This window comes from Rhamphochromis sp. 'chilingali' (genome assembly GCF_963969265.1).
Source record: "Rhamphochromis sp. 'chilingali' genome assembly, chromosome: 10".
NCBI lineage: Eukaryota > Metazoa > Chordata > Actinopteri > Cichliformes > Cichlidae > Rhamphochromis > Rhamphochromis sp. 'chilingali'.
In genome coordinates this window covers 21,401,854-21,428,736 of record NC_137937.1, presented here as the reverse complement: position 1 = coordinate 21,428,736, position 26,883 = coordinate 21,401,854, and the positions used below count along the sequence as shown (strand labels likewise).

General features: G+C 43.5%; 2 protein-coding genes across 4 annotated transcripts in view; one reads left to right on the top strand and one right to left on the bottom strand.

Annotated features, from left to right (window-relative positions):
• Positions 1-19,416, top strand: part of smtnb (smoothelin b) — a gene marked incomplete at its 5' end in the record, with an annotated part of 48,115 nt that extends 28,699 nt beyond the window's left edge. Inside the window, 15 exons of one of the 3 annotated variants that reach the window (XM_080894852.1) lie at positions 2,795-3,459; positions 4,433-4,484; positions 5,184-5,783; positions 7,097-7,170; positions 14,012-14,191; positions 14,402-14,477; positions 14,636-14,668; positions 15,427-15,606; positions 15,813-15,875; positions 15,978-16,050; positions 16,133-16,309; positions 16,402-16,528; positions 16,661-16,812; positions 18,193-18,370; positions 19,277-19,416. In XM_080894852.1, coding sequence (XP_080750978.1) covers positions 2,795-3,459; positions 4,433-4,484; positions 5,184-5,783; positions 7,097-7,170; positions 14,012-14,191; positions 14,402-14,477; positions 14,636-14,668; positions 15,427-15,606; positions 15,813-15,875; positions 15,978-16,050; positions 16,133-16,309; positions 16,402-16,528; positions 16,661-16,812; positions 18,193-18,340 — 2,600 coding nt within the window. In that variant the 3' untranslated portion in view covers positions 18,341-18,370; positions 19,277-19,416. Of the gene's footprint in view, positions 1-2,791; positions 3,460-4,432; positions 4,485-5,183; positions 5,784-7,096; positions 7,171-14,011; positions 14,192-14,401; positions 14,478-14,635; positions 14,669-15,426; positions 15,607-15,812; positions 15,876-15,977; positions 16,051-16,132; positions 16,310-16,401; positions 16,529-16,660; positions 16,813-18,192; positions 18,371-19,276 lie in introns of all 3 variants that reach the window. The other 2 variants (XM_080894853.1, XM_080894854.1) reach the window with 2 other exon arrangements.
• Positions 19,417-20,949: 1,533 nt separating this feature from the next.
• On the bottom strand, positions 20,950-25,691 carry selenom (selenoprotein M). Its single transcript, XM_080894855.1, has 6 exons — positions 25,539-25,691; positions 24,678-24,850; positions 23,936-23,971; positions 23,703-23,737; positions 23,538-23,616; positions 20,950-21,563 (listed from the first exon to the last, which is right to left on the bottom strand). The coding sequence occupies exons 2-6, from the start codon at positions 24,771-24,773 to the stop codon at positions 21,333-21,335; spliced, it is 477 nt and encodes a 158-aa protein (XP_080750981.1). The 5' UTR covers positions 24,774-24,850; positions 25,539-25,691; the 3' UTR covers positions 20,950-21,332.
• Between the last annotated feature and the right edge of the window lie 1,192 nt (positions 25,692-26,883).

Here is a 26,883-nt window from a genome sequence, read left to right as displayed (position 1 = left end):
TTCTCAGGGGAGAGCGAGTTCCTTTGAACGTATCTTATGCAATTTTAAAGCTTTGAGCTGATCGTTTTGGAGGTGATGTGGGATAGGGGTAGTTCAGACTGAGAAAGTGATCCCCATACAGTAACTTATTAATCTAAAGGTTTTGCACAAAAATATTATCCTTTTGACTCTATTTGGGTCATAATTTGCAAAAAGAGCGTCATTTGCTATTCAATAGTACGTGAAGCTAACAGCTGAGACCACTAACTCCTCAGGATTTTGTGGTCTGTATACAGTACACACACAGTTTCACGGATTTTGTTTGCAAACAAGTGAATTCCTCGCTGCTGATCATTAGAAAGAATGGACATGCTCAAAGGCACAAGTGGCCAGGTGATTTGTCTAGCTATTAGTATAAGTACAAGTCCCCTGTCATTCGCTATAGTCTTTGGTCTAAACCAACAAATCGCTGATTAACCATAGTGTCACAGCACCAGTGCAAATATTGCTATAACACATGAAATCTCTTTACACAATCACAAGCTGAGCAACCAAAATTGGCACACAGGTATATCTTAGGCCCCCTATATTAGATCTTATTATGTTGCCTGGCAACCACCTGCCAACGCAACAAAAAAGAAAAAAAGAAAAGAAAAGAAAAAGTAACAAATTATGAAAGCATCATCTCATTTTGCAACAATAACATCTAATTTATATCCACAAAGCTTTAATGATGCGTGATATGACCTAATCACGGTTCCTAGCAACCACCTAATAACACAGACCCCGCAGTACCGTAGCACAAGCGTGTACTAGCTCTAAAAACAAGTTGCTTAATCCCACCACAGGTCGGATCATTGAAAGATTACGTACGTTTTTGTTTTTTTTTAACCTCTCTGTCAGTGTTGCTCTTCCATTTGGTTGCCACTGAAAAGTTTCAACAGCAACTACATGCACGGACAGACATTCATTGTTCCTGAGGATGAATCATTCAGACTCTAGTAATCCAGACTGTTTCTTTTCTTTTTCCTTTTTTTTTCACCACGGTGAGGTTAAACTTGTAGATTTGAGTAAAATATCAAATCATATTGTATTACTGTGTATTGTATGAGTTGTCAAATTGAATAAAAAATACTAATAATGAAAGTCCAGAGCTGCTGGCATGGCTCCAAATCTACAATGGGGTTAATATTGTGTTTACATCTAATATAACAACTTCTTTTAAAATACTTTGTGGCTAACAGGGCTAACTGTTGCCTTCATCACCTTGCTACAGAAGCCTGTGCCCAGCCTGTTACAACAAATTTAAGGTTTGATTAAACCATGGAACTGCTCATGAGCAGCTGAAACGAACTCGTGTTGACCCCTTCACAGCCAGCACAAATACTGGGCAGGCTTCCTCTGGGGTCATTGCTTCACTGTCAAAGCAGTATAAAGAAAGCTCTTGGTTGTCCTTTGTTTGTGCTCCGTATATATACTGGCAGAAGGCTGTAGCGTTTTGTTGCTATTTTGAAATATATATAAAAAAAATGCAAGCCTCTCATTATGCAGTAGCAGTGGGGATTTTCCCAGAAATGGCCACACAATAGATACGACAGCTTCCCAACGGCAACGACGTGAACAATAACGTGAGTTTGCTGGAGAGCAGCTGTGTGTGTGTGTGTGTGTGTGCGCGCGCGCGTGTGCTGGCTCTCACCTCGGTTATTACACTTATTAAAGACCAGTAATTGAGCTTTGGTTGAGTGCATTGCGAGCTATAGACACTACTGTGTAGCGGACCATTATTGTCCTAATTGTGTGTCCCGATCACGTTTTCTATTCAGGCTGTATTACATAAGCATTCGGTCTGTTTAATCAACAGCTTGCTGCCATTTTTAGCTTCTCTCATATCTGAAACAATTCACAGGATTATTTTGGGAAATTGCTTTAAAAGCGATAAACTATTATTAATAAACTTATTGTGCAGAATCTACAAAGCAGTAATGAGCCGATAAAGGTCAGCTATGCTTGGTGAAGCTGTGAATGCTCAGCCGTGATTACATCTGCTCGAAAGTTGAAAGAGACTGTCGGCTGCCTCCGGTCAGACTGGAGTCCCTCTTTGATTTGGTTAGTAAATGACAGACATGCATACTTGGTGAACTCCATTTGGTTGCCAAGCTGGTGCAAACTAAGGTCAGTCAGAAGTGTTTTTAGGTCTTTCTTTGTACATGTGCTGTAGGAAGTGGATACACATCTTGGTTTTCTCTGTTTTTCTTATCTGCGGTGTGTGTGCATAACCTCAGATATTCATATAGCAGCATGGTGGGGTGTTGGAGGTAGATGCTTGTCGCAGGGGGGAGGATGCGGGCAGGGCTGTGATGTTTGGAGTGTGGTTTCCTGTTCGTCTCTCTTTTTAACCCACTCTCTCCCTGACTCCTTTTTTTTAATCGTGTCCCAGATATAACTGTGCCACATGATCGCTTTCCACACTCGTGGAAAGCCTTCTTCCTACTTGACGCACATTCACCGGCCCAGTTGCAAATCTCACTCAGGAACTTGAGGCCAGTCTGGAGGAAATGTCTACATCCCTTCATGTCTCCACATGCCTGCCCTGTGATCCTGAGTGTATTTTCTAGCCTGGCCTTTCTGGGGCCCCAGTGTTGTGGAAAGATTTCATTTAAGTCTCCAACATACCCATCTACTTCTTCCATTGCCCTCTAGTGTACTAGTAATACAAGAAGAATCTAGGTAACATGAAAATGTGTTTTTACAGAAGAGAAAACTTGAATGGTACAGAAAGTTACTTCATATATTTCATTTGTGTTTTTTATAGCAGGTTCCAACTCAGGGATGGTGTTGGTTCTGGATCACCTGGTAAAGGATGATGGACCTCTGTTGATCCAGCCTCAGCGAGAAGCTGTGACCAAGGAGGCCGACCTGGTTATGTCTCACTGTCAGAGGTCAGACTCCTCCGATCTTAGCGCAGCCTCGATGCTTTCCAAGCCCAATCTGGATTCTGTGGCCTCAGAGAAAGGTCTGGGCTCAGCTTACAGAGCCCGGCTGGACTCTGGAGCCTCAGACAAGAGCCAGAGTTCCTCCCAGCGTGGTCGGCTGAACTCCGGGGCATCAGACAGAAGCATCAACTCCCAGTCCTGTGCCAGACAGAGAGTGGGCTCAGATGTCTCGGATTCATGCGTCAGACCCCGTCTGGGCTCCGAGACTTCAGACAGCATCGGCCTGTTGTCAAGGAAGCGGACGGTCTCTGGCACATCTGATCAGAGTGCGAGCATGTCCTCAGAGGAGCGGGCGTCATCGGAGGAGGCGGAGGTAGCCGGGAGTGAATCGACTTGCAGCACAGATTCAGAAACTGACAGCAGAAGCCGAGGTTCAGCCGGCACCCAAGCTGAGTCTAACCAGGAGGAGCCTGATGGGGCGGTTTTATCTCGGAGAGATCCCGTAAATGGCCTGCTCAGCGGGAAAACTGACATCCAGAGGCAAAAGGTGGAGTGTGTGTGTGTGCTTCAGGATTCAGTCATATTCATGAATTAACAACTTAAATTAAGTAATCCATGTTTTTGCACCTTTTTAAGCTACTCTGTCTTGTACTCAGGCTGTCCTGGAGTCTTACATGAATGCTTTGTGGTGCATTTGTCAGCTGTCTGTCTCTTTGAGCCCGCTGAACACTGAGCGACACACGCCGTATATCGTGACTGCGCCACTAGAGTGGGGTGCTGAGCTGCGTAGCCAAACTGAAGCGCACAAACCGTCCGAGCGCTCCTTTTTTCTTTCCTTCCACGTCATTATTCTTGACACGAAAGCCGACACTTCATTGTTCAGTGACACCCAGGTCACATCGGCATCCATAAACACTCCACTTCGAACTCCCGCTGGATGTTGTTTGACTTTTGTTACTTGGTTACACAAACAAACTGTGCACCTGACTTGTCTCTGTTTCACCTCAGCGGCGCTTCGGCCTCACCTGGTGTCAGAGAGGAGTACACAGCGTTAAAGGCCAAACAATCCCTCTCTCTCTGTTTTTCTGCACTGACTCTGTTAAACTGTTAAAAGCAAGATCTTCACATGGAGCGGGAGGGGGGCTACGGTGACCATGACGCCATCGTGTCGCTTCGCTTAATGTGTTTACTCAAGACTGGCCCCAAACTTTTTTTTATTGTTCCCCGTGCTATACAAGCTGATCCTCAGGCTCCTCGCAGTAATGTAAACACTCTGGGATCCGTCGTGGCCACAGTGCCAAAAAAAGAACAGATGCTCACATCTTCATGCCGAGTACAATGTTACATAATGAAAACACCACCAGTCGATTCTGTATTTAGGACTGTGTAGGTCAGGAGTCCCCGGAGCCGCCCATGTAGTCCTCATGAATGTGTATTTTTCGCTCTGCCCGTTGACCTCTGCTCTCCTCTTCTTCCTGTACTAATTGTTCTGTCGTGTTTTTGTTTTTTCCCGTGTTTAGATAACTGTGGGCAGTGACCTGTCCCGCTCTTATGGCAAAACGAGGGATTCTGGTAAGATCCCTGCTCTGATGTATAAGTAGAAAGCCTGTCAATATCAAGCTAGATCATCTTTTTAAGATACTTATCAAGGAAAACCTTTAAACATTCATCTTTACATTTTCTTGAATATATCTGGAGAAATTCTCATTGAAATTATTGCTAGATCAGTTCTGAGAATTATGTAGGGGCTGTTAGGTTGACCATAAAGGAATGGACGGCTGGGAAGGGAGCATTTTGTTAATGCACCATATCTTCAGCGCTCTCTCCTAGATCTCATGTCATGTCATGTCCTACAAGCTGTGCTATAATTTTCTTTTCCTCTTAAGTGTCACATCTTGTTTCATCTTTGTAAGTATGACCCCAGTAAATATCATCTACTCTAATCCTTAGATATCCCAAACCATGAGCGTTGTACATATCACCTCTAAGTGAGAGAAACATTCCCTGAAAAGTCCAAAAATATAGGAACAATGAGAGGGTGAAGCACAAGTTAAGTCAAGTAAAACATGGGGCTGGAACAAAGGCTAAACATGAGGAAAGAAAAGAGGAATAGGATTTGTAGAAAGCTTTTGAGGTGAAGGAGGGGGATTACAAGAGCAATAAGTTGTAACGGTGCTAAATTCAGCCTGGGCAGTGGAGTTACTTATCTCTCCTGTACGGAGCTGTCTCTTTCTTTGATTTAAACTCCCCTCTTTCATTCTGTCTTCACAGCACCCGAGAAGAAAGCTGTTATATCGGAGCAGTTAAGTCGCACCACCTCTGTTCGTGATCGAATGCGCAAGTTTGCAGAACTTGAACAGAGTTCAAATGTCTCATCTTTAAAGAAAACTCCTTTGAGGAATGGTTCCTTCTCCAGCAGCACTGGCCATGCAAATGTCTCCAGAGCTACCGAGCTGTTTACACACTCAGCAGCATCCCTCAGCACATCTGAAGACAGGCCAGCACGGTCACGTGTGGGCTCTGCATCTGCATCCGTGAGTCAGGTCGTGCCTCAGCCAAGAGGCGTGGCTAACAAGTCTCTGTCTTCAGCTGACCAATCGCAGAGCTCCATGGGTGGGATGGGACATCCAGCTCAAAAAGATGCGCACGCCTCCGATAAGTCAAAGGAAGACGGGACCCCAGGGATAGCAGCTGGAGAAAAGGTCACCCAGGGAGAGGCAGACCCAGACATGAAGACCTTCCTCACCATTGAGATCAAGGATGGACGCACCACCACTTCCTCCTCATCAACCACCAGTAGAGGCAACATTATACCCATCACCCACATGACCCCACGCATCACTCCCAATGCCCTGGTGGGGCAAAGGCAAGGTAGGAGCATCAACCCGGAGCTCACTACGTCCTTAAATGGTCACCAGGAGCAGCGATGGTTGACATAGTGTAGTGTAGAGATTTTACTCTGAGCTACCACACACTAGTGTTTTTGTTTGGACTCATTAAGGTTGCCAAGCTGCAGCCCACGTTATTTCTAATGGACTATATGTCTTTTCTTCCAAATGTCAGCATTAATATCAGCTGCTACAAGGAGTACTCAGATTGAAGGAATAATGTCACAAGTGGGATAATGTCAAGGGGGGTTTTGTGCATCTGAAGAAGCACATGGATGAGTGGGGATAGATGTTAGAGTTGAGTGTATAAACGGCACGGTCGCACTGAATGGTATTTGTTAGAGCGTGGGCATGTCGGGAGTACGGAGCTGTGGGGTCAACAGAAGAGAACAAACTTGGACAAGAGAAACAGCAACTGGTTGTCTCAGACGAAACTCAATGGGAATATTGTTACAGTGCAAATGAATTAGCCTGCCCGCCCACACAGTACAGGCCTTTGTGTGTCATATTCTGTAGTTATTGTCTGCAACACACTTACTTTTTACAGTCAGTGGTTTGAGTGTGAATTTTAAAATGAGAGAAAAATGCCATCAGAGAGGGAACACATTCACTTTGAATGTGGCTCAACATCTTGATAGTACACTCAGGACAGTATGTCGTGATGTAACAGAGACGAATTATCTGCATGATAGAAAAACTTTACAGAAGCGCGAGCGCTACGGCTGCTGTTACAGTCTGTCCAAACAAAGATGTCTAAAGCTTCAGCTCTTCTCAGCGACCAGCATCTAAAACCCAAACAGTTTATTTTAAACTCAGTCTGAACACGTGCGATTCCAGCCCGCTCACCACTTACAGCTCCCTCGTACTCCGAGAGCCGCGCTGCGCTCTGTCACGAGCCTCGCACGGCTCTTTTTCATGTCATGTTCGCTTTAATGTTTTTAGGCTCCTTTTTTGGAATCCTGCCTGTCCTGCTCTGAGTAACAGCAGCCTGTTAATGTGTCTCCAGTTTCCTGCAAAAGCACTGCAAACTCTCTTAAATGTAGACCGAGCTTTGCTGGTTTGCATCAGTCCTGTATTTTATGATATAGCTTTCATGTGTGCGTGTCTGGATGTGGGTGGAAGCGGGTCACATAGAAATGTGCACACCAGGCCAGTGAAGAAAGTGCTTATGTTAAAAGGTGGTGCTATCTTCAGTCATTAGACTTGTGTGCTGTGTATGACACTGTAGTGGTGTGTGTTTGTTTTCACACCAGCTTAAGGTCTTACATTTCTCAAATCTTTGTTTCTCTGTTTCAGAGTTGACCCTCGGCCTAAGAGCCACACCATTTAAGATCTCTTCCTCCAGCTTCTCCTCTGGACCCTCCATCAAGGTACAAACTGCCTTACAAAATGGTTTTGACAAATGGTCACAAAATTGTGGCTACACATAAACCTGACAGATCTTATCAAGCTCGTGTAACAGGCTTGATAAGATCTGCTATTAATTTATAGTTTGAGCTTTTTTTCATCTTCTGTTTTATTTCCAGCGGACCCAGTTAAATTGCACGGTTTCTGCTGCGTTTCTGTCACAACAATCACCTATAAGGTCTGAAAAGCTAGAGAGCCAGGGGAGTGAAGGACACCATGTGTAAGAAAAGGAGGGAGAGGAGGGAAGAACAGTGTTTATCAAACACAGAGCCAGTCACATCTGCCCTTGTAGGGTATATGAAAGAGAGAAGGAGAGAGAGAGAGAAAGAGGGAGGGAGGGAGGTGTTCTGGGTATTCCCGTTTTTCTCTGTAGGTCATGCACGCTGAAAATTATCCAGGAAATGTTTCCTAAATACACCTTCAGTGCTGTGCAAAAGTCTTGAACTATCCCTCATTTCCTTTTTGTAATTTTTAGAAAACCTATTTCTTCAGGCTTTCTAGAGATTTTTTAAAGTTTTCCCTGGACATTGGCTACTTTTTCACTAATTATAAGGCCTTGTAAACATTCAAATGAACATTTTTTTTGCTTTTTAAGCCAGTTAACGGTGACCTATGAGTCGTTCAAGCATGAAACAACATATAACTCAAGGGATCAACCTGTGTTGTATCTAGACAACTTAGCAAAGAACATTTCTTTATGAAAAATGCCAAAGATAACACAGTTTGACGGATATCAAATTATATATATTTTTTTATCAGCATGACTCCAAAAGTGCTATTAGCTGAAAACTTGGACTATCTCATCCTGGTGTACAGTGTCTCTCTTATCTTATCTCTTAAAAAAACTGAGAAAACTGAACAAGTGGAGGAGAAAACTGGAAGTCTTGGACCTAAACCCCCACTACAGCACTATCTGAAAGTCATTCCCTTACAAAATTGGAAAGAATCCAGGAAAAACCTGACACGGGACCTGAGAGATACGTCTGCCCCGTCAGCTGATCAATCTACTGTGTGCCAAAGCTGCACTGCGCCCATTTTCCTAGCAAAACATAAAGAAATGAGGTGTGGATCATTTGCACAGTGCTGCATGTGCACACACTGCACTGATTGGGTGGATTGGTCTTTCCATAGGATTGGAAAGTTACAGCAGTCAGAAATGACCAAACTATAACCTCTGAGGTCTGGGAGAACAGATAAACTCCCATTTGCCCCATTTCTTAAATCCTTCACTCTACCATGAAAGGAAGCATCCTAGTTAATGGAGAGTGGGTGATTGAGAGAGGAAAGGCACAACAAACACTGTTCTGTTTACTCTTTAATGGCTTTGTGTCCCCCCTCCCCCCGTGTGTTGAGCGCAGTGGTAATCTGATTATGAGATTTGAGAGTAGGTTAATTAGGGCTGGGAAGAGGGTCCACAAGGCTGTGCCTGTGGACCCTCCTTTAGCATAACAGCTTTCTTATAAAAGACAGATTTTTGCATGAAGAAGATAAATCTTCTGCAAGATGTGAGGTTTATCCTAGCATGCAGGTAATGTCTTTAAGTGCAGCTGTGCATAGGATTACTTCTAAACAGTTACCAGACAACAACTGTGCTATCTGTAACTGTTGAGGTTGGTGGATCAGCAATGGGCTCCAGCGACACAGCACAGGTATGACTGCATGCTGGCAGCAGCAGGCAGTGGTTTACAACATCCAGACAGCTGCGTCGTAGTTGTATAAGTTTAACGTAAACACCTTCAGTGAGAAAGCGCAGAGCTGCATTAAGGCTGCTGCTGATATTTCAACAGCTTCTGCTCACCATCGAAGACTAAGCCTCAGTCACCACGCTAATGAGACTGAGAAAAACAACAGACACCGTTGGTTAAGCTGAGCTCAGAGGTTGGTGGGTTGGTTCAGGCAGATGCAGAGACCACCTGTTGCCTGACTTTCTCTGGTTTAGCTTGTGTGTGTGTGTGTGTGTGTGTGTGTGTGTGTGTGTGTGTGTGTGTGTGTGTGTGTGTGTGTGTGTGTGTGTGTGTGTGTGTGTGTGTGTGTGTGTGTGTGTGTGTAAGAGAGAGAGAAGGTGACATGTCAGGAGGATTGACCTTAAAGAAGCTTACCCACATACCCTTTTCACATTAGTGACTATAAGAGAGTGCACAGGATGGCATGCGTTTGAATAAACTCTTCCTGTTTAGTGATGTTAATTGACCAGAGTGGTTTTGAGATGAAACTGTGATCTGTTTGGGTGGTCTGGCCTTCACTTTGGTGGTCTAACCTGAGCACTTGCAATTTATTTCTATCCCAATAAAAGACGCTGATAGCATCGGCTTTTCTTTTCTAGACGATCACTTTTAAATCAGGAGCCATTTGAGAGACCGGTTAAGATCAAATAACAATGAAAAAGTCCAAATACTGAGTGACTTGTAGTTTTTTATTTCGGCTAAGTGCTCGCAGTGTTTCATTACAATGAGAGTTCATTTTAGGTGGTGGCTAATTAATGTTGGCTTCTGCTCTAAGTGATCGCAGCTGCTCCTGCCTGTTTTGTCCGCTGTCTGTCCATGCTGATCGCTGGCCTTGAACACAAGTACAAATGATGCCTTAGCTTTATAACCATGGCGATGACAGGACAGTTGGCCTTTCCAAAAGTCGCAGAGATTATTTCAAAGCTCTCGGTCACGCTGGTGGTGCTGCCGCATGAACGTGGACGTCTAGGCTCAAAGTCAGTGGCAGATTGTCTCGCTGTCACACAGATGGATGAAAACTCTATTGTTAGCATGCTGTCGATCCATGACGCATGCTGGGTACACAACCGGTTCATGTGTGTCACAGATTTAAGCTTGGTTCACAGACCGGAGGGTAAAGGCTGGGGATGTACTTAATTAATAGAGTAGAGCGATGTCCTCCATGGGTTGGGCTATTGTTCCTGCTGCCGCTAAGCATTTGTATTCACTCTTCGAGCCCACGTCATTCTCATTTGCTTATCTTTAAATTCCAGCGACTGTTGCACTTTGTCAAATTTCTCCCCAGTTCCAGTCCTCATTTTAATCCTAGATTGATGCACTTTACTTTACGTCTTTATGTTTGTCATCAATGATCACATATTTATCATGAAATGCTTCTGTTCACACTGTGTTCATAGATGCAGTATGCACAGTACTATTTGATTTCTGTACTGTGGTGCAGCAAAACGCCTTTGAGTAACTTCATCTTAAGAAGTTTTAATTTAACACAGAAGTACTTGACATCAGCACTGGCTGATTTGACTTTACCCTTGAACGAAATTTTTGAATTGCTGTCCTTCCTAACATCCTTGCCCAGAGCTCTGAAAACAGGGCTTTACTTCATATCCACAGCATGTCTGGTTTTCTCATGGACCTAAATTCTTTGCCCTCTTCCCAAATCTGGAGCTATATCTTGAATGGTAATCATGCAAAATGGCTGAGCTGATGAATCAGGTTGTATTTTGTTAGAAAGCCTTTAGTAAAGGAGGTGTACAACCAGTGTGCAACTTTTTCACCTCAGCCCAGGCCTAGAGCCACATCTAAATGCCTGCTGCCTGCCAGTGGAGGTGTGAAGGACGTGCTTTAGATAAAAGGAAAGTTGAACTGGGAGGTGTGAGTTTCCTGACTTGTGGTCACTACAATTCCACCTCCCCCAGTGCCCCAGATCTAACCAGCTCAGTGGAATAACAGCGGGGCAGGAGATAAATATACACGTCCAGGGCACTTAGAAATGAGTAGGTGTGGGCTGCCTGGGAAACAGGATTCCCTGCATACTCATTGGTTGCAGGGGGGGATTTGCTGGGGGTATAAAGGTCATGCATTGTTTTCTGAGAGGACACTTTTATTCTCACTGAGGCATAGGACACAGCCCTGATCTGACACCTCAGGATAAACTTTTTGGAAACTTGTGGGTATTTCAGCAAAGAGGACATTGGCCAGTGTGAGTTAAAGTTTGTCTGGCCATGCCTGGAGTGAACCTGGACTTCCTCCCAGCCTCTCAGTCTCCTAAGGCTTTGGGAAGCCCAGACAGTGCTTGTGCTGAGTCTGGCCTCGAAGAAGTAATTGGGGACCTGCTTGCTCAGGATGAAGCTGAGGATGAAGAGGAGCAATTTGGTGTGAAGAAATTTGAGGCAACATTGCGCTGTGCCGTGGGGGAGATCCACAGTGACCTGCAAGCCTTTGGGAAGCGAGTGGATGCCCGGCTGGATGAGGCTGCGGCTGAGGTGGCTCCTCTGGCTGAGACAATGTCCAGGTTGCAGGAGGAGAACCTGAGACTGAGGATTCAGCAGGAAAGGCTGATGAGGCAAGTTGAGGCCCTGTGTCAGGTGATGGGGCTACCTGATCCATCACTGCATGAACTTTACAGCAAAGACTGCTCCAGTTTAATTTCTAATAAAAGCAAAACTTCATCCGGTGGTGCTCCATCCTGCATGCAAGAGACTGGGTCTGAAAAACTCCAGGATGCTTCCAGCTGCACTCCCCAACACTCTCTTTCCAGTGCACCTCAGGAAACCCAAGCACACCGTCTCCTGCATAGTCAGTTAAGTGTACCCCAGGAGCCTCTAACGCCCATCCAGCACTCAGTCTCTCTGTCTCCCAGGACAAACGCACCTTCACCGGCCCCTCACCCGCCAACCTTTGCTACGTGCCGCTCCCTCTCTGCTCCCTCTCTGATGGCAAACATTTCTCTCTGCAACAGCATGGTACTGCTCTGTTAATGATTCTGATCATGATCCCTTTAATTCAGATAAGCCACTTGAAGAATGGGACTGTCTTTTTGTGCCAGTGTTGCCAATACCTGCGGATCCGCAGACCATTAATTTTATGTGCCGCAGCAGCGATCCCGTGTTCAAACCACATACTCTGGTCACCTCTTTCAAATCTCTCAGTAAGCTTGACCGTCTCAGCTGACCGTCTCAGCTGCCACAGATTCTGACAGATTGTGTTTATGTGAAGGACTCCACCGCAGTCTGTCACAGAGGTATTCCTGTGCTGTAACACCATGCGTCTCTAATTGTGTCCCGGCTCGCATTCATGGATGCCTGCAAGTGTTCTGTTGAGTGGATGCACTTCCCGGCGGAGGGAAGGATGATTACATTTAGCAGCAGCCTTTTAGTTTGCCATCTGCAGATTGTGTGCCGTGCTCACTTTGGCAGGCACATGAAGATAGAATTGAACGTTTGAAGTCTTTCTTCTGCTTTTTGTTCCTTTTCATTTATAAAGTTGGAATCACGAGTTAGAAAGAAAATGCAAGGAAGGAAAGCAGGTCCCGCAAAGCCACTGAAGGCGTTTTTAACTCGTGTGGCACAGTGTTTTTCAGAAAGGAGCCTAGTAGCAAGACGTCAGGTTAGAAAAGACTGAAAGGCTCTGATTAGATGTGGTCCTCATCTTGAGGCTTGTTTGCTTTTGCAACTATGTAACATACCCTCTGTGTGTGCACTTGTAACCTTTCCAGGGATATTTTAAATTTGCAGCATGAGATTCAGTTATTGAACCATGAAGAGTCTAATCTTGTGGAGGCAGCTGGGACCGCCAGTCAACTACTTTAAGTCAAGGTGACTGGTTTCCATTAAGTGGTAATCCTTTCAGCAGACCGATGTGATAATGAGGGGTGATCTTATCTGATCGTGTTTCTGTATGTCTTTGCCCAGTTTCAGCTTATTTTGCCATTTTTTCTATTTATACTTTTTCACCTGGAACTGGTCAAAGCAGTCTCCCATCACAGAAAAAAAAACTATCAAAACAGGCTTTTTTAAAATTCCACAATGACTTGGATGTTTATAGGTACACTTAGGCTTAGTTATACATGACTCGACCACAAAGGTTATCGGGGAGCTTCTCACCCCGTGTGCATTCCCCCTGTGGCCTGACTCAGAGACCTTGTCTGGCTGCATTGCCTCCCAGAACATTCTTCATCGGTCGCGGGCCTCTCAGTCCAGCCTGTCCCATGGGTCAGAACTCTGTGTCCAGAAAAGAGTTGAAAACCAGGGACCACCTTTGATCACCCAGTTCTGTGGCTGAGCTGGGCATTGTCCCTCCCTGCTGAGACCTGGTTTGGCTGGGGGACTTCAGTGGGCAGGACTCGGCGGCTGTGGATACAGATGGGACCAGCTGCCTGAGCTATATCTGGACCCAGAGTCGTTTACAGCAAAAGCATTGAGGCCACAGCTAGAACATATAGTCTGCCACAGGCATTCGGCACCATATGAACATGTAAAAGGAATTTGCTATAGGATTCATGGTAACTCTCAATAATGCAACACATTCCCACGTTCCTCAGCTCTGCTCCTCAGCCCTTAGGAGATATTTTTCCTCTGGACTTTTTTATATAGTAATGCGTTGTCCCTATTTTACAGTGAGAGTAAAGCATTGCATCTGTCACATAAACTCGGGTTGGCAGCAGTGTTGTATGATTAAGAAAAATCCATGTGTCAGCAGCACTCCATAAACTAGTGAACAGTAACTTGGCAGGGTTTCTTTTAGCCTCGTGTGCTTATTGTCACTCCCTCGCAGATCATCCCGCTGGAGCTGGCCTAGAGACAAGGAAGTTATTACTGGACAGGAAGTGTCAGACGTACTGTCCCTGCGATGTGTTAGAGCAGCCCTCGGCTTGTTCTGATTACATCTTAAATGTCAGCCACTTTCAAATAAGTTTTCTTTTTTACCCTCCTTCATTTTGGTTCTGGCTCTGGTTTAAGAAGTGTCCTCCCAGTAGCTCACTGATTTCCAACTAAGGTCACGGTTTTCTTTGCAGTCTATGATAATAAATGTGCTCCTGTTCACGCTCTGTGTTGTGTTACTGTGTTCGTTTTGCGCGCAGATGGAGACGGGGCCCGTCGTTGCTTCTGAGCCAGTGTTTTCAGCTGTCTCGTCTGTCCAGCGTCACGTCCCACTCATTCCCAATGGCTCTGGCGCTCAGACCAAACCTGCTGAATTCTCCGGGAAACTAACAGCTGAAAAGCTGGCTGCGATCGAGGATGAAGAGCTCCTCGACAAAATGGTACGTCACGCCGGAGCCATAATTCTCAATGATTTAAGTTATTATTTCGATAAAAGTGTGTTTTGATTCAGGCGTGTGGAAAGTTTGTGCATTGACACTAAACCTTGTCACAGCTCTGCATTGTGTGTGTGCAGATTTGTAGCATAGAAAGTACCAATTGGGCAAATTTGCATAGAACGACCCCTCATGTTTCCATCCCCTCTTTCACAGCTCGATGAGTCAAAAGACTTTGAGGAGAGGAAGATGATCCGCGCAGCCATGAGAGACCTCCGTAAAAGAAAGAGAGGTAACATCATGCATCTTACTGTTACTCCAAACTGCATGAAGGCTTTCTTTTTAGATATTTAAAAGCAGTCAGGCCTGATGATTTCTAATTTTCATCTACTTTTTTGTTATTGTTTATACCTTATCTTGACACGTAATTGCCTTTAATTCTGCCCTCAGAGGCCATGCTGGGATGTACTCAAGAAGAAATGGGTAGGACAGGTGGTGTGCAGTGTGCAATAACAATTTATACTTGCCTGTGTTTGCCTTTTTGTGTGCACACACCCTGTCATTGTGAGACCACAACAATCTTAGATGTGGTTTGTGATGGAGGATATTATGAAATTTTTTGGTATCTTGCATGCATCCTGTGTTTTGTTTTTGGGTTTTTTAATGTGTTAAACACTCACCCTACAACAGTTAAGATCTGTTTTTCTGCGGGCACTCACCACGTGGTTTCATTAGGCACCTGCTAATGGTGAGCTCAAATTTAGAGTGGATGCGTCAGTGGATTCGGTGGAAATGAGCATGCAAAGGGTCCAAGAGGGCCTCGGTGATCTAGATATTAGACACAATTTAAGTTAGTAAATCATTAATACTGTGCAGTATGTGTAAATGCATGCGTGTTTTCTGAGAAAAACTACAGCCATCAGTGCAGGTACCAGCGTTTTCAACATCGCAGTGTGTATTTGCTCTCTGTGGTCTATGGTGTTTGCGCAGAACATCTTATTTGACAGCTTTGGCTTGCCTGTTAAGACTCCCACCTGTGGGTGTTTGTGTGCTCAGAAACCCTCACAGTCCCGTGGAAAGAATTCTCAAACATATTGCCTCAAATCTGGAAGGCCTCACTTAATCCAACTTTGTGGCAGTCAGATGAGGTCCTGTCAGCTTATTTAGGACCTCCCTCCTTCTCCTCCTCCTCTTTTTCCACTGACATCATCTCTCTACCATTCCCGTCTCCTCTCCTCCAGACCAGAGAGAAAAGGAACGCGAAACCCGCCTGCAGGAGCTCCGGCAGCAGAGAGAAGACCGGGTGCAGAAAGGTCGTGCCGGGGTTGGAGCGGGAGAGGTGGTCACGAGCAAGGTGGAGAAGTCGGCAGATGGGTCAGCCGTCGGCCAAATCACCAAAACGAACCGCTTTGCTCAGTCTGGTAGTCTCTAATCTTTCTTGAACCAGCATTTCACTGAAGTAAAACCAAAACAATAAAACCAATCTATAAACATTCAAAACAAAGACATTAGCTTGAAAGTAAAAAGAGTAAAATTGTGTTGCATCAAAAAAATTGATTATAAAGACAGAGATGGGAAGAATTTTATAAAGAATGGTCAATTTTAAAAAGTTTTTGTGTGTTTTCAGATGATGGGAGCAAATCAACACGCAGTACTATTGTCGAGTCCAGTTATGTGCAGAAAACAGACAGTGAGTTTTGCTTGCTGGATTTACAAAAACACATTCACTCGAGTGCATTGCATTTTTTTTCTTAATCTTCTCATTAATGTGTCCGTGTGATTGTCGTTCTAGGAGGGACAGTCCAGTCAAAATCATTCAGCTTCACCTCTTCCACCTCCACTAACACGAGCAAAAAAATAGGAAGGTTGGTCACGAGGCATTTGTACTGTTAACTACAGCAGATTTAAACATCTGTGCACTCTCTCAAATTAACCTCCTGGGCTCAGTGTGTTCGACCGCGAGGACGACGCGTCGTCGCGAAGCGGCAGCGGCGGGTTGGCCGCCATCGAGCGAAGGCAGGCGGAGAGGCGCAAGGAGCTGATGAGGGCTCAGACGCTGCCGAAGACATCGGCCATGCAGGCCCGCAAAGCCATGATAGAGAAGCTGGAGAAGGAGGGAGGCGGGTAAGAATAAACAGAAAGGTAGTGCTACCAAAGAAAGAAAAGGAGCAGATGGAGGCATGTAAATATTAACACAAAACTGACTTTTCTTTTAGCCCTGGAAATCAGGCGGTGGCCAAGGTAAACAAAGTCCAGCGCTCCACCAGCTTTGGCGTACCCAATGCAAACTCCATCAAGCAGATGCTCCTCGACTGGTGTCGTGCCAAGACCCGCTCGTATGAGGTGAGCCAGCGATCCTCCACGCTAAGTGCTCATTTTTAATCTTGAACCTGAGCTGAGATGATACTTTGGGAAAGTTTCCACTGCTTATCCATCCCCGTCTGCGTATTTCTTTTGTTTCTTTTTCTTCGTCAGCATGTGGATATTCAGAATTTTTCATCCAGCTGGAGTAACGGCATGGCGTTCTGTGCCCTGGTGCACAATTTCTTCCCCGAAGCCTTTGACTACAACTCCCTGAGCCCGAGCAACCGCAGGCAAAACTTTGAGGTGGCCTTTAGCGCTGCAGAGTGAGTACATGCTGAAGACAGGTTCTTCCTAACATTTGCAGTGACTGTAGGAAACCAATGGAAGAACTACTGTGTTAGGCCTATAGGTGTAGAAGTGATGAGCCAGTTTGATTCGCTGCCCCGCTCCCCTTTATTCTGTGTCGCTGTATGCCGGCATTTGCAGACCAGTGGTATGGGAAAACTTCTCGACCGATGTCCTGCTTTCCCCCTTTCTCCCAGGTTTATCAAAACCCCACTCACGACTGAGCCCATTACTACTCTAATACCGCTGCCTCTAAACCTCCACTCTTCCCTCTCCTATGAGTAACCGCTCTGACACCCCAATCTCCTCCAAACCAGATCCCCACAGGCAATCCCACTCCAAACAGCAAACAGGTTAAAAAAAAAAAACTTCTAAGCTCGCCTCTGTGCCTTGAGTCATGTCCCTCTATTTTAGTCTAAAACTCTTTCCTCTCCTTGTTCTTTTCTTTTTCAAATTCCTCTTTTATGCCACCAGTCTTCACTTTTGGTACCCCCACCCAGCTGTGTGTGCATCTTCACGTGCTCCCAGCAGGATAATGTAAAGCTGAGATATCTCAAGTAGCGAATCGTACTCAGCACTGTGCTGTCACTCAGCCACAGCCCCACCCACTCCCCCAGATCTTCTCACCTTTGTGTTGCACTATCACTCACCTCCCCGGGCACTCCAAATCCCCGCCAATAGTTTATGTTTACTATCTGGATTCTTGATACGCACTCAAACACACACTATACTGTGCACCAGTGTGGTTGTTTTTGTTAGTCACTCTGTCGTTGTAACTTTGGGGTTTTTTTTGTGTGTTTTTTGCAGAATCCACGTTGTTTTTTTCATCGTGTCTCGTATTTCACATTGATTATGGTTAAAAAAAACAACAACAACAACAAAAACATCCTCGTCTCAGTGCACAGAAAAAAACAACAGCAAACAAAAAGGCTAAATGAGCATCGCCTGGCGCTCATTTGACATTTTGTTTTGCCTTTGTGTGTGTGCGTACGTGTTTTTGTCACGCACTGTATGTATGTACTGAGATGTTCATGAAGCATGTCAGCTCATGGATATATTTGTGAACACAGAATGTAATGTGATTGTTTTTTCTTTGTGTTCTTTCTCACTCCTTCTGTTTTTGTTTTTCACTGGCTGCTCACTGCTTTCTTTTTTTTTTCCCACTCCCACTTCCTCATTTTCCCACACTCTCCATCTCTTTGTCTACTCTCTCCGTCCCGTTCCTTCTGTGTCTTTTTATCTGTCCTTTGCCTTTTGTGTTTCCTGTTCTATCCACGTTGTTTCTGTCTTTTTGGGTCCTTTCCTTCCTCTCCCTATTCCCTTCCTCTACCCCCTTCCCCCGCTGGCCGTGGGTGCAGGAAACTAGTGGACTGTCCCCAGCTGCTGGATGTGGACGACATGGTGAAGATGCGTGAGCCAGATTGGAAGTGTGTGTACACGTACCTGCAGGAGTTCTACAGGGGTCTGGTGACGAAGGGCCTGGTTAAAACCAAAAATTCCTCCTAAAGTTGCACCCCAGCTAAAACTGAGCCTATGGTGAGAGAGGGGACGAGCTTGTGAGGGAACCGCACACACTCTGTGGTTCCCGACAGACTTAAAATGTAAAACACAGAAAAACTCCTTTATTGGCTTCTTTTGGATATTTGATGCTTCATGTTAATCTGAAGCTCCAAAGTACCAAACATGGTGTGTGTGTGATAGCATGTGTGTATCTGTATTCTGAGACTATGGCTCAGGCAGAGGGCCAGGACCATCTGCAGATCAGTGCTTTAAAAGGAACTGCCGGATCACAACGTTTCAAACAGAGTTAAGGAAAAAAAACAGAGAAGGATGAAGCCTGCTTTGTGCACCAAGTTTTTATCAAGTGTAAGGTTACAGGTGTTTATGCACTTGGCTTGTCAAGCCTTGTAAAGATACTCTAATAGAAATAAAGTGCAGACTGATTTATGTCCACAGTTCCTGAAATTACTGAAAAAATGTTACGTTGTTGACGTTTATTATCTCATCGGCCCATCTGCTGTTTTTAGGTGCTTTTTCTCTTTGTGGGATTTCTCAGGGGTTAGAGTGTGAGGAGATGTTGCCACCTTGTGGTTACACTCTGCATAGCTCACACTGGAGGTCTCAGTTCTTAAAACTGTTTATTGAAATGCCCAACATTACCCAAGTTTATTTATACAGAGCTTTTAAAGGGTCCATAATGGTTTAGAGCAAATGTGCCAAAGACTCTAGCACACTAAACAGCTTTGGAAAATGTGAAGAGCAGCAAAGTTTCTACTGTTAAAGACCTCCTCCATGGCCATTTATACTATATTCATAGATAAAGAATCATCTATTTGAAAAAGAAAAAGAAACTTGTAGTGAACATGATGATTTCTCCTTCCCAGCTGGTCTTCTGTCTGTTCTGCTTTCTCATGCACGCTGTCCTGTACGCCTGTTCCTCAGGACCCACGCCAACTGCATGCCTTTGCTGGAGGTGGAAGACATGATGATCATGGGTAACAAACCAGACTCCAAATGCGTCTTCACCTACGTGCAGTCTCTGGTCAACCACCTGCGCAGGTATGAGATGTCCATGGGTCGGCCCTGTGACCTCTGACCTGTTTTCGGGCTCCTCCCCCCCCCTAACCTTCACCTGATGATGGCCTCCGCTCTGACAGCAGGCTGGGTCAAACAGTTGCACATCTCTGATGGTCGGCTTGGGGATTGTAAGCATGTGTGTATGTATCAGTTAAAATCAGCTTAAAATGTTTTCCGGCAGTGATAATGTGTGTTGCTTATTCTGGACACACACACACTGTCGACACAAAAGTCCAGTAAGAGATCAGCAGCAGCATGATTCTTAAAAAGACCCCTTTGTTTAAAAAAAAAAAAAAACTCCAAGTAATATTCAACAGGCAGTAGTTTGATCACATTGCTGTTGTACTGAGAAACGGCTCAAGAGAGAAAAAAGAAAAATAGTTTTCTAGTATTTGCAGTTTTTTGCAGTATTTGTACGTGCGTTTTTCTCTGCTACACTTTTGTAAGTACTGTAATGTGTTTGCACTTCTCTCAGTAATCTCACTGAAAAAGAAAAAACTTATTATTTCTATTCAATTTTGGTACTTTTACTTCTTTTTTTAAACCAAACTCATGTTGCTTGAAGTGTTTTAATTAAGTTATTTTCATTTTGATGTAATTGATGAGTATAAGGATTCTTATTACGTGAGCACAGGGATTTTCTGCATTTGTTATTCAAATGGATTCAACATCGTTGCTGTAATCTCACTTTTCTGAAGTCCAAACAGCTACTGAGGACATTTACTGGACATTTGATCCATCCTGTATGACCACACCACCACCACCATCATATAAGTATGGATGAAAGATGCTAGCTGTTAAACTGAGGTTTGGATTTTTTTTGTATTTCGGTACAAAGAAGTCATTCAGCTGATTTGTGTCATTACTGGCTGTTTGGTGGACAACACACACACACCTCCCACCACCGCTGCATTGCCCTGCCACACACATTCTCACACAGCTGTTAGAGGGCTCCTTATTTATGCTTGAGTAGTTTTTAATACGGTTAACGCTGGTGTGCACATCGTGCTTTTAAAAGGTTTTGTCGATAAGCTTAAGATGCCACAATGTTATTTTTTCCTGTGTGAAAGCCGGCTTTCAGTACAAACATGAGGATTCATGACTGATAACCAGCCAACTGTATATTTAACTAAATGTAGCTAAGAGGAAACGGGACAAAAATAATTTTAAATGAATATTTTATTTCACTTGTATAAAATTTGGGTTTCTACGAGAAGAAAATTTGGTTTCAGAGTTGATTTAAAAGAAGCTTATTTCTTAGATTTGAGAGATTATTTGAGAACTATCTGCTGCCGACAGAAAAAAAAGCTTTCATGAAGCAGTGGAGTATTGTATGTGTGTATGTGTGTGTGTGTATATATATGAGAGCTAAAACACATTATTTCATTTTTCTGTGCACCACAGTTAAATGTGAAATAAACCAATTTGAGAAACAAACGTGTGTTTGTGTGGGATTATTGCTTGGAAGGCTATCCATGGTCCCGGCAGCGTGGGATATCTGCACACAAACACTCAGCACAACAAGAGCCAGAGCACACTTCTTTTTAAAAATGGTTTACTTTCCATGCACTTGAGTCTTTTTGTGCGCATCAGCCCAACCCACCAGAACACGCAGCATCAACCCCAGGCTAGTCAGACGATTTTCAGCCTGAGGCTTCATTTAGTTTCACAGTAGGTCAGAGGCAATCATAGACACACAAAAGAGCTCAAGCTCATTACAACAGATGACAACACAATGGACAGTGGCGTAAAAAAAATGGTGCAAATTCAGACTGTGGAGCGTCTACAAAGGCCTGCTGACGGGCTCATCTGTAATCTGCTAGGCTCTGAAATTACAAACATTTCTGTCACCTGTGATAATCAGCTGGTTGTGGAGCAGCTAAGGGAGCTAGAGGGGTACTGTTACTGCTGATGTCTACTCTTACAGGTCAGTGTGTTTGACTTCTGTGCTGGGCTCTGAGGAGCCACTCTCGGTGGCTATAGATGAAGCAGAAGGCTGGTAGGCAGGCTCATTTTTGAACGGGCTGTCTTTGGCAGGAGAGAAGCGGAACTCCTCCGGCACCTCAGCCTCGGCCTGAGCCTTCTTGTAGAAACCCAGTTTCCCCAGCAGCTCATTTATCTCAGAGCGGGTCATGTCAGACAGGGCGACGCGCTGCGGAGGAAACACACTTGTTATAAAAGGACCATTAAACTGTGCTCTAAACAAAAGACACTGATCTGCGATATATTAATAGTGCAGTAAAGCTGAGCTGAACATTGATGGGTTTAAAGAAACCTGAAAAAACATTAAACCTGCACAAATGAATTATGTGTCGTGTGAAAAGATCACTCGTGATGAAACTACAAAGCTCTGAAACATTTTACATTTCTTTTGGATCCTTGTTACAGTTTTCTGGCCAATGTGCTGCTCTTTTTAATGTCATAACAGACAGTTGTATTTATACAACCCATTCAAAAGCATGGGAACTGGCCCAAAGAGCTTTCCAGTGGAGGCTGATTAACAATGCAAACATACAAGACGTCACAGGAAGGAACAACAGGTGCAAAAAAAAAAAAAAAGCGATAAAGGCTGTTAACCACAACCACGGCAACAAATGCAGGAGTTAAGAAAAAATAAGGCTATATAAAAGATATGGCTGAAGTTAAAAACAAAATAACACCTGAGAACAGGAAAAGTAAAAAGGAGAAAAATCTGATTAAATCATAACAGTACTTTAAAATTTCAAAGAAGCCTCAGATCAAACAAAGTGATCTGCGAGTCATTCCACGGAAATGCTCCCGGCATTTACAAAAATATTACACTTGAAAAACACTTTAGGGTTACAATTTATTTCCACATTCAAATAAAACGTTATCCGAACTATTACATCTTCTCGAATATTCAGTTCAACAATTTTTTTTTGTTTGTTAAGTGATAAATAAGTTTGACCATCACAAAAATGCTCATCCCCACAGTCAAGTATAGTGATTCAATGCTGTATTTTGACCACAAAAATATGCTTTTTACCATTTAAAACGCCATAATAGGACTACCACATATATTTTAAACATGACACAACAAAGCTGAACTTATGTAACTGCATGAGAAAAGTCTATTGTTTTGAATTGCTAGTGGTAAGTGGTTTATCTGAATTCCTCTCTTATTTAATAATTTGAAGCTTTTAGTTAAAGTCACTGGTGTTACTCACTTTACTTTTAGGGAAGTGCAAAATACATAAATTGATTAAATGACAGAACTTAATGAATATGAGGTGACTGACAGCATGTCAGGTGACTGACATGCTGTGACTCCCAATTACACAAAAACATTACAAGCTGTTTCTGGAGTAAAACTTTAGTATTTTATGTAAATTCTAACTGTTCTGTATCATTATCAATCTTTTTATCAAGTACGTCTAATTTGGGTGTCTAATATCTCAGCAGATGGTTCACTGCGTCACTGTTTTTTTGTCACATAAAATAAAACATGTCATATTTGACCAGATAATTTCACAGCCATTGAATTTTGTTACACTTAAGGCTTAACATATGAAGGATTACTTACTTTTAACTGTATGAAATTAATAAGACAATCTGCTGATTTGTTGCACGATTATTATAACCGACTACGTGGCTGAAGAGCCTGAGGAAATAATATTCATTAAAACGCCTGAAGACTTGCAGAAGGAGTAAGGAAACACCGTTGAGGGAAAAAAAAAGAATCACAGCACAACCAGGCTTTGAAATTTGGTGGGAAAAAAGCTGTCATTTTTTGTAAATAAATAGTCAGTTAAGTAATAATTTAGTTCAAGTTTAAATGTTAGAAGTAAGTTCTTGTCATATCAAAGTGGGATATATCTGTAGAATGACCTGTGCTCTGCAGATTTCTTGTTTCCTTCTGAAGTTATTTTAATCCAAAAGACGGGAAAAGCTCAGAGCCTGCTCAGCGGTCACAGGACACCTGTTTGTCATCATTTCAGCTGTAATCTCTTCGAGTAATGATGTCAAGTGTTGGTGGTGAGATGCTTTACTTCAGTTGTTAAACTGAATCTGACATTCAGCACAAACGAGTGTCATATTTGCTGCAAGTAAACAACAAATACAATTTAAAAAAGTAAAATAAAAGAAAGGCACAACACACACTTACGTCCAGCTCTTCATAATAATGGTTCAGGAGGACAAGCTCAGGGTCTGCGCCAGGAATGTGCTTCATCACCAGGTTATGGCTGAGGTGGTGCTCAGGGATTAAACAGCGTGCAGTTTATGAGCAGATATTTCTAAAGAGTAACAGTGCACTTCAGTGAAAGGATACTAAAGAGGAATATCCTGGATCACAAAGGCTTTGACCTGCAGACAGAGGTTTGGATTAGTGTTTTCCACTCAGTTTGGGTTTCAGTGGCAAATGTGTCAGGGATTATGTGAAACTCTAAACTAAAATGTTCCTCAGAGAGAAAAAACTTCTAGGCAGGAGTAAGGCTTTAGCCTGCCTCTGACCCCTGGCTCTCAGTGTTTTGTCACTTTTGTTCACATAACAGGGCAACTTGCCTCTCTGAGCCTGTTCAGCTGTCATCCACCACACGTCTGAGGAAAGACAACAACACAAGAAACAAGAAAAAGTTACATGCAGAGCTCGTGTTTCAGAAATGGGGCTTTACAAGAACTGGAAACATGATTACTGAACACACGTCATCTGCAACTGTAATGCATCTTTATACAGAAAAAAAATCATTTATGTGCTGGTATCACTGCGAGCTTTTACTTTGAAGAACGCTTAGTACGGCCCCAGGGAAGGCCACCCGACCTATTTTTGCTGATATCTGAGCCTCAGGTATAAGGCGTGACTAACACTACAATAACAACAGATCATGATTTGCTTCAGTGATGCTGGCAAGTAGGTGACTGGGAAGGTGACACCCTGGGGGAAACTGCACAGATCTCAAAAGAAAAAGGTGTAGAGTTTCAGTCTTTGTGCAGGACCGCCTGTTACACACCCTGTGCCCCCCTTTTAAGCTTCCACCAAGTCACTTTGTGATGACGATTTTAGGGTTACTAAAATAGTAACAATGTGAATTAGAGACCGTGTTCTTCATTAGATCGCAGGCCATTCAAGCACGGAGGCATCCATTCACCTTAGTACACATCTGTCCTGGTCACGCATGCGCCCAATCCAAAAATGTTTAAAAGCAGGGCACCCATTCACACGTTTAAACGATAATTGGCCCTGACACGATTATTTCCGTGTTCTTCTTTATGCGGAGGATTATGAAAAAATAAAGCCTTATGTTACCTCCACCCTCGCTCTTGCCAGCCCCTCCAGCTTCTTCAGATCCACATCATAAGCCGAGGCGCAGTGAAGTAAACTGGCCAACACGATCAGCCACATTTCTCCTGCTTCAGATCGAGGAGCCGCACTCGCTCTTCACCGGGACCAGTACCTGCAGATGATTGAAGGTAACCGAGCTATGGAAGAGGAGGGAGGAGAGATGATGAGCAGCTATGTCACGTCCGGACCTTTTGCCACGTCAAATATTTTTGTGGCGGAGAGAGGAGCAGGCGTGGTTAGCGCGCTCATTGGTTATTCCAGGCTTCCTTATGGATTTCATGCGCACTCTATAGGCTGTCACAGGCGGTGTAATTGTAGAGATGGACAACGGAAAGAGCTCTGTTATTGTCTGCGTGCTCTTCTTTTTTTTGATGTCCTTTTGTGCAAAGTGACACATGTTACATTAATAACAGCATAATTTTAAATTCCTAAATGCACTGGATTATATGGTAGACTGATCCTGAAGGTGAACTATGCAAAGTTATTTAGTCTGTGTAATTTTGGATTTAGGAGGATTAAAGAAGATCGATTGTTGTAAAGGATTGTGGTTGAAAAACTCAGAGTCCCGTGAAGGAAATGTGATATTTACCAAGTCAAGGACTATTTAATTTTATTGTTATTGTTAAGCACTTTGTGCAGCATCGGCTGTTGGAAATGTGCTATATAAATAAATCTGACCTTGACCTTGACCTTAATGAGTCACAACCCTGTGTGGGAGCAGACTTTTCAGGTGTCTGATCCCCGCACTACAAAAGTTCTCACAGTGACCGGTGAGCGCTGAGCTCAAGAAATATTAGATCCGAATATGAAATAAATCCAACTTACTTGTATTTTACCTTCTTTCGCTGTTCTCCTGTTTAAATATAAAGGATAGATCTTCCTATATAAACATTTCTGGGAAGAAGAAAAACTGGAGCTGTTTGCTGTGTTTGCACTGCTCTGTTTCCGGGGTTAAAGCAGGTGACGGTATGTAAACCATTAGTTGAAACAACAGGAAGGAGGAGGACCTCCCCTTGAGTTAAGAAGGGTGTCAGGTTTACAATCTCACTTGAAAAAACCGTGGAAATAAGTTGCGCCAACATCAATGAGGTAAACTACAACTTCACAGCTCACCTCCCTGAACTCACTGTGCTGTTGATCAGCTTCTTTGTTTTCAGGATGTCCCTTTCAGGACTGCTGTGCTGAGACTTCTTACGCGTCAAGTGAAGCTCATTTGTGTGAAACTCGTTTATAAATAGACTTCACTGGTGCCACCGGTGACAAATAAGTCAGTCACAACACTGGGACAAATGTTATGTTTTTATTAGGGCTGTCAGTCGATTAAAATATTTAGTCGCGATTAATCGCATACTTATCAATAGTTAACTCAAGATTAATAGCAAATTAATCAGATTTGTTTTTTAAATCTGTTCTAAAGAAACTTCAACAGCATACTCTTCATGTTTCTAATACCCTTAACAGTATGGGAGTGAACAAATATACTTGCTTTATGCAAATATGTTTTTATTGCAACAATTCAAAACAATGAAAAGTCCAAAATACTCTTCAGAAAAACCTCAAAGGTACTGAATGCTCAAATATCTAAATTATCAGCACCGGGAAAAGATCAGGTATGCTATACCATGTTAAAACAACTCAGTGAGTCCGCTAAAGATCTTTTGTGGATTTATCTCTAAATATCAAAGTGGGTTTAGAAGAAGGAGGAATACTATGGATCCAGTTTTATGTTTGGAACATGAAGTTCGAAAAGCACAAACAAACAGTGAGAGTGTAGTTTTGATATAGAAACGGCCTATGATATGATGTGGAGAGATGGCCTACTAATTAAACTCTGTAAATTGGGTATTAGGGGGAGGATGTATGGGTGGATAATGGATTTTTTTAAAGGGGCGACATATTCAAGTGAGGATTGGGAAGGTTTTTTCTGAAAGGTTTTTGGTAGAAAATGGTACACCTCAAGGGAGCATAGTGAGCCCTATGTTATTTTCTTTGATGATAGATGATGTGTTTAATGATATAGAGGCAGGGGTGGGATGTTCACTTTTTGCTGATGATGGAGCAATATGGAAGAGAGGGGAAAATATAGAGTATATTGTGAAGAAACTGCAGGGAACAATTAGAAGAGTCGAAGAGTGGTCTTATAAGTGGGGTTTTAAATTTTCGGTTGATA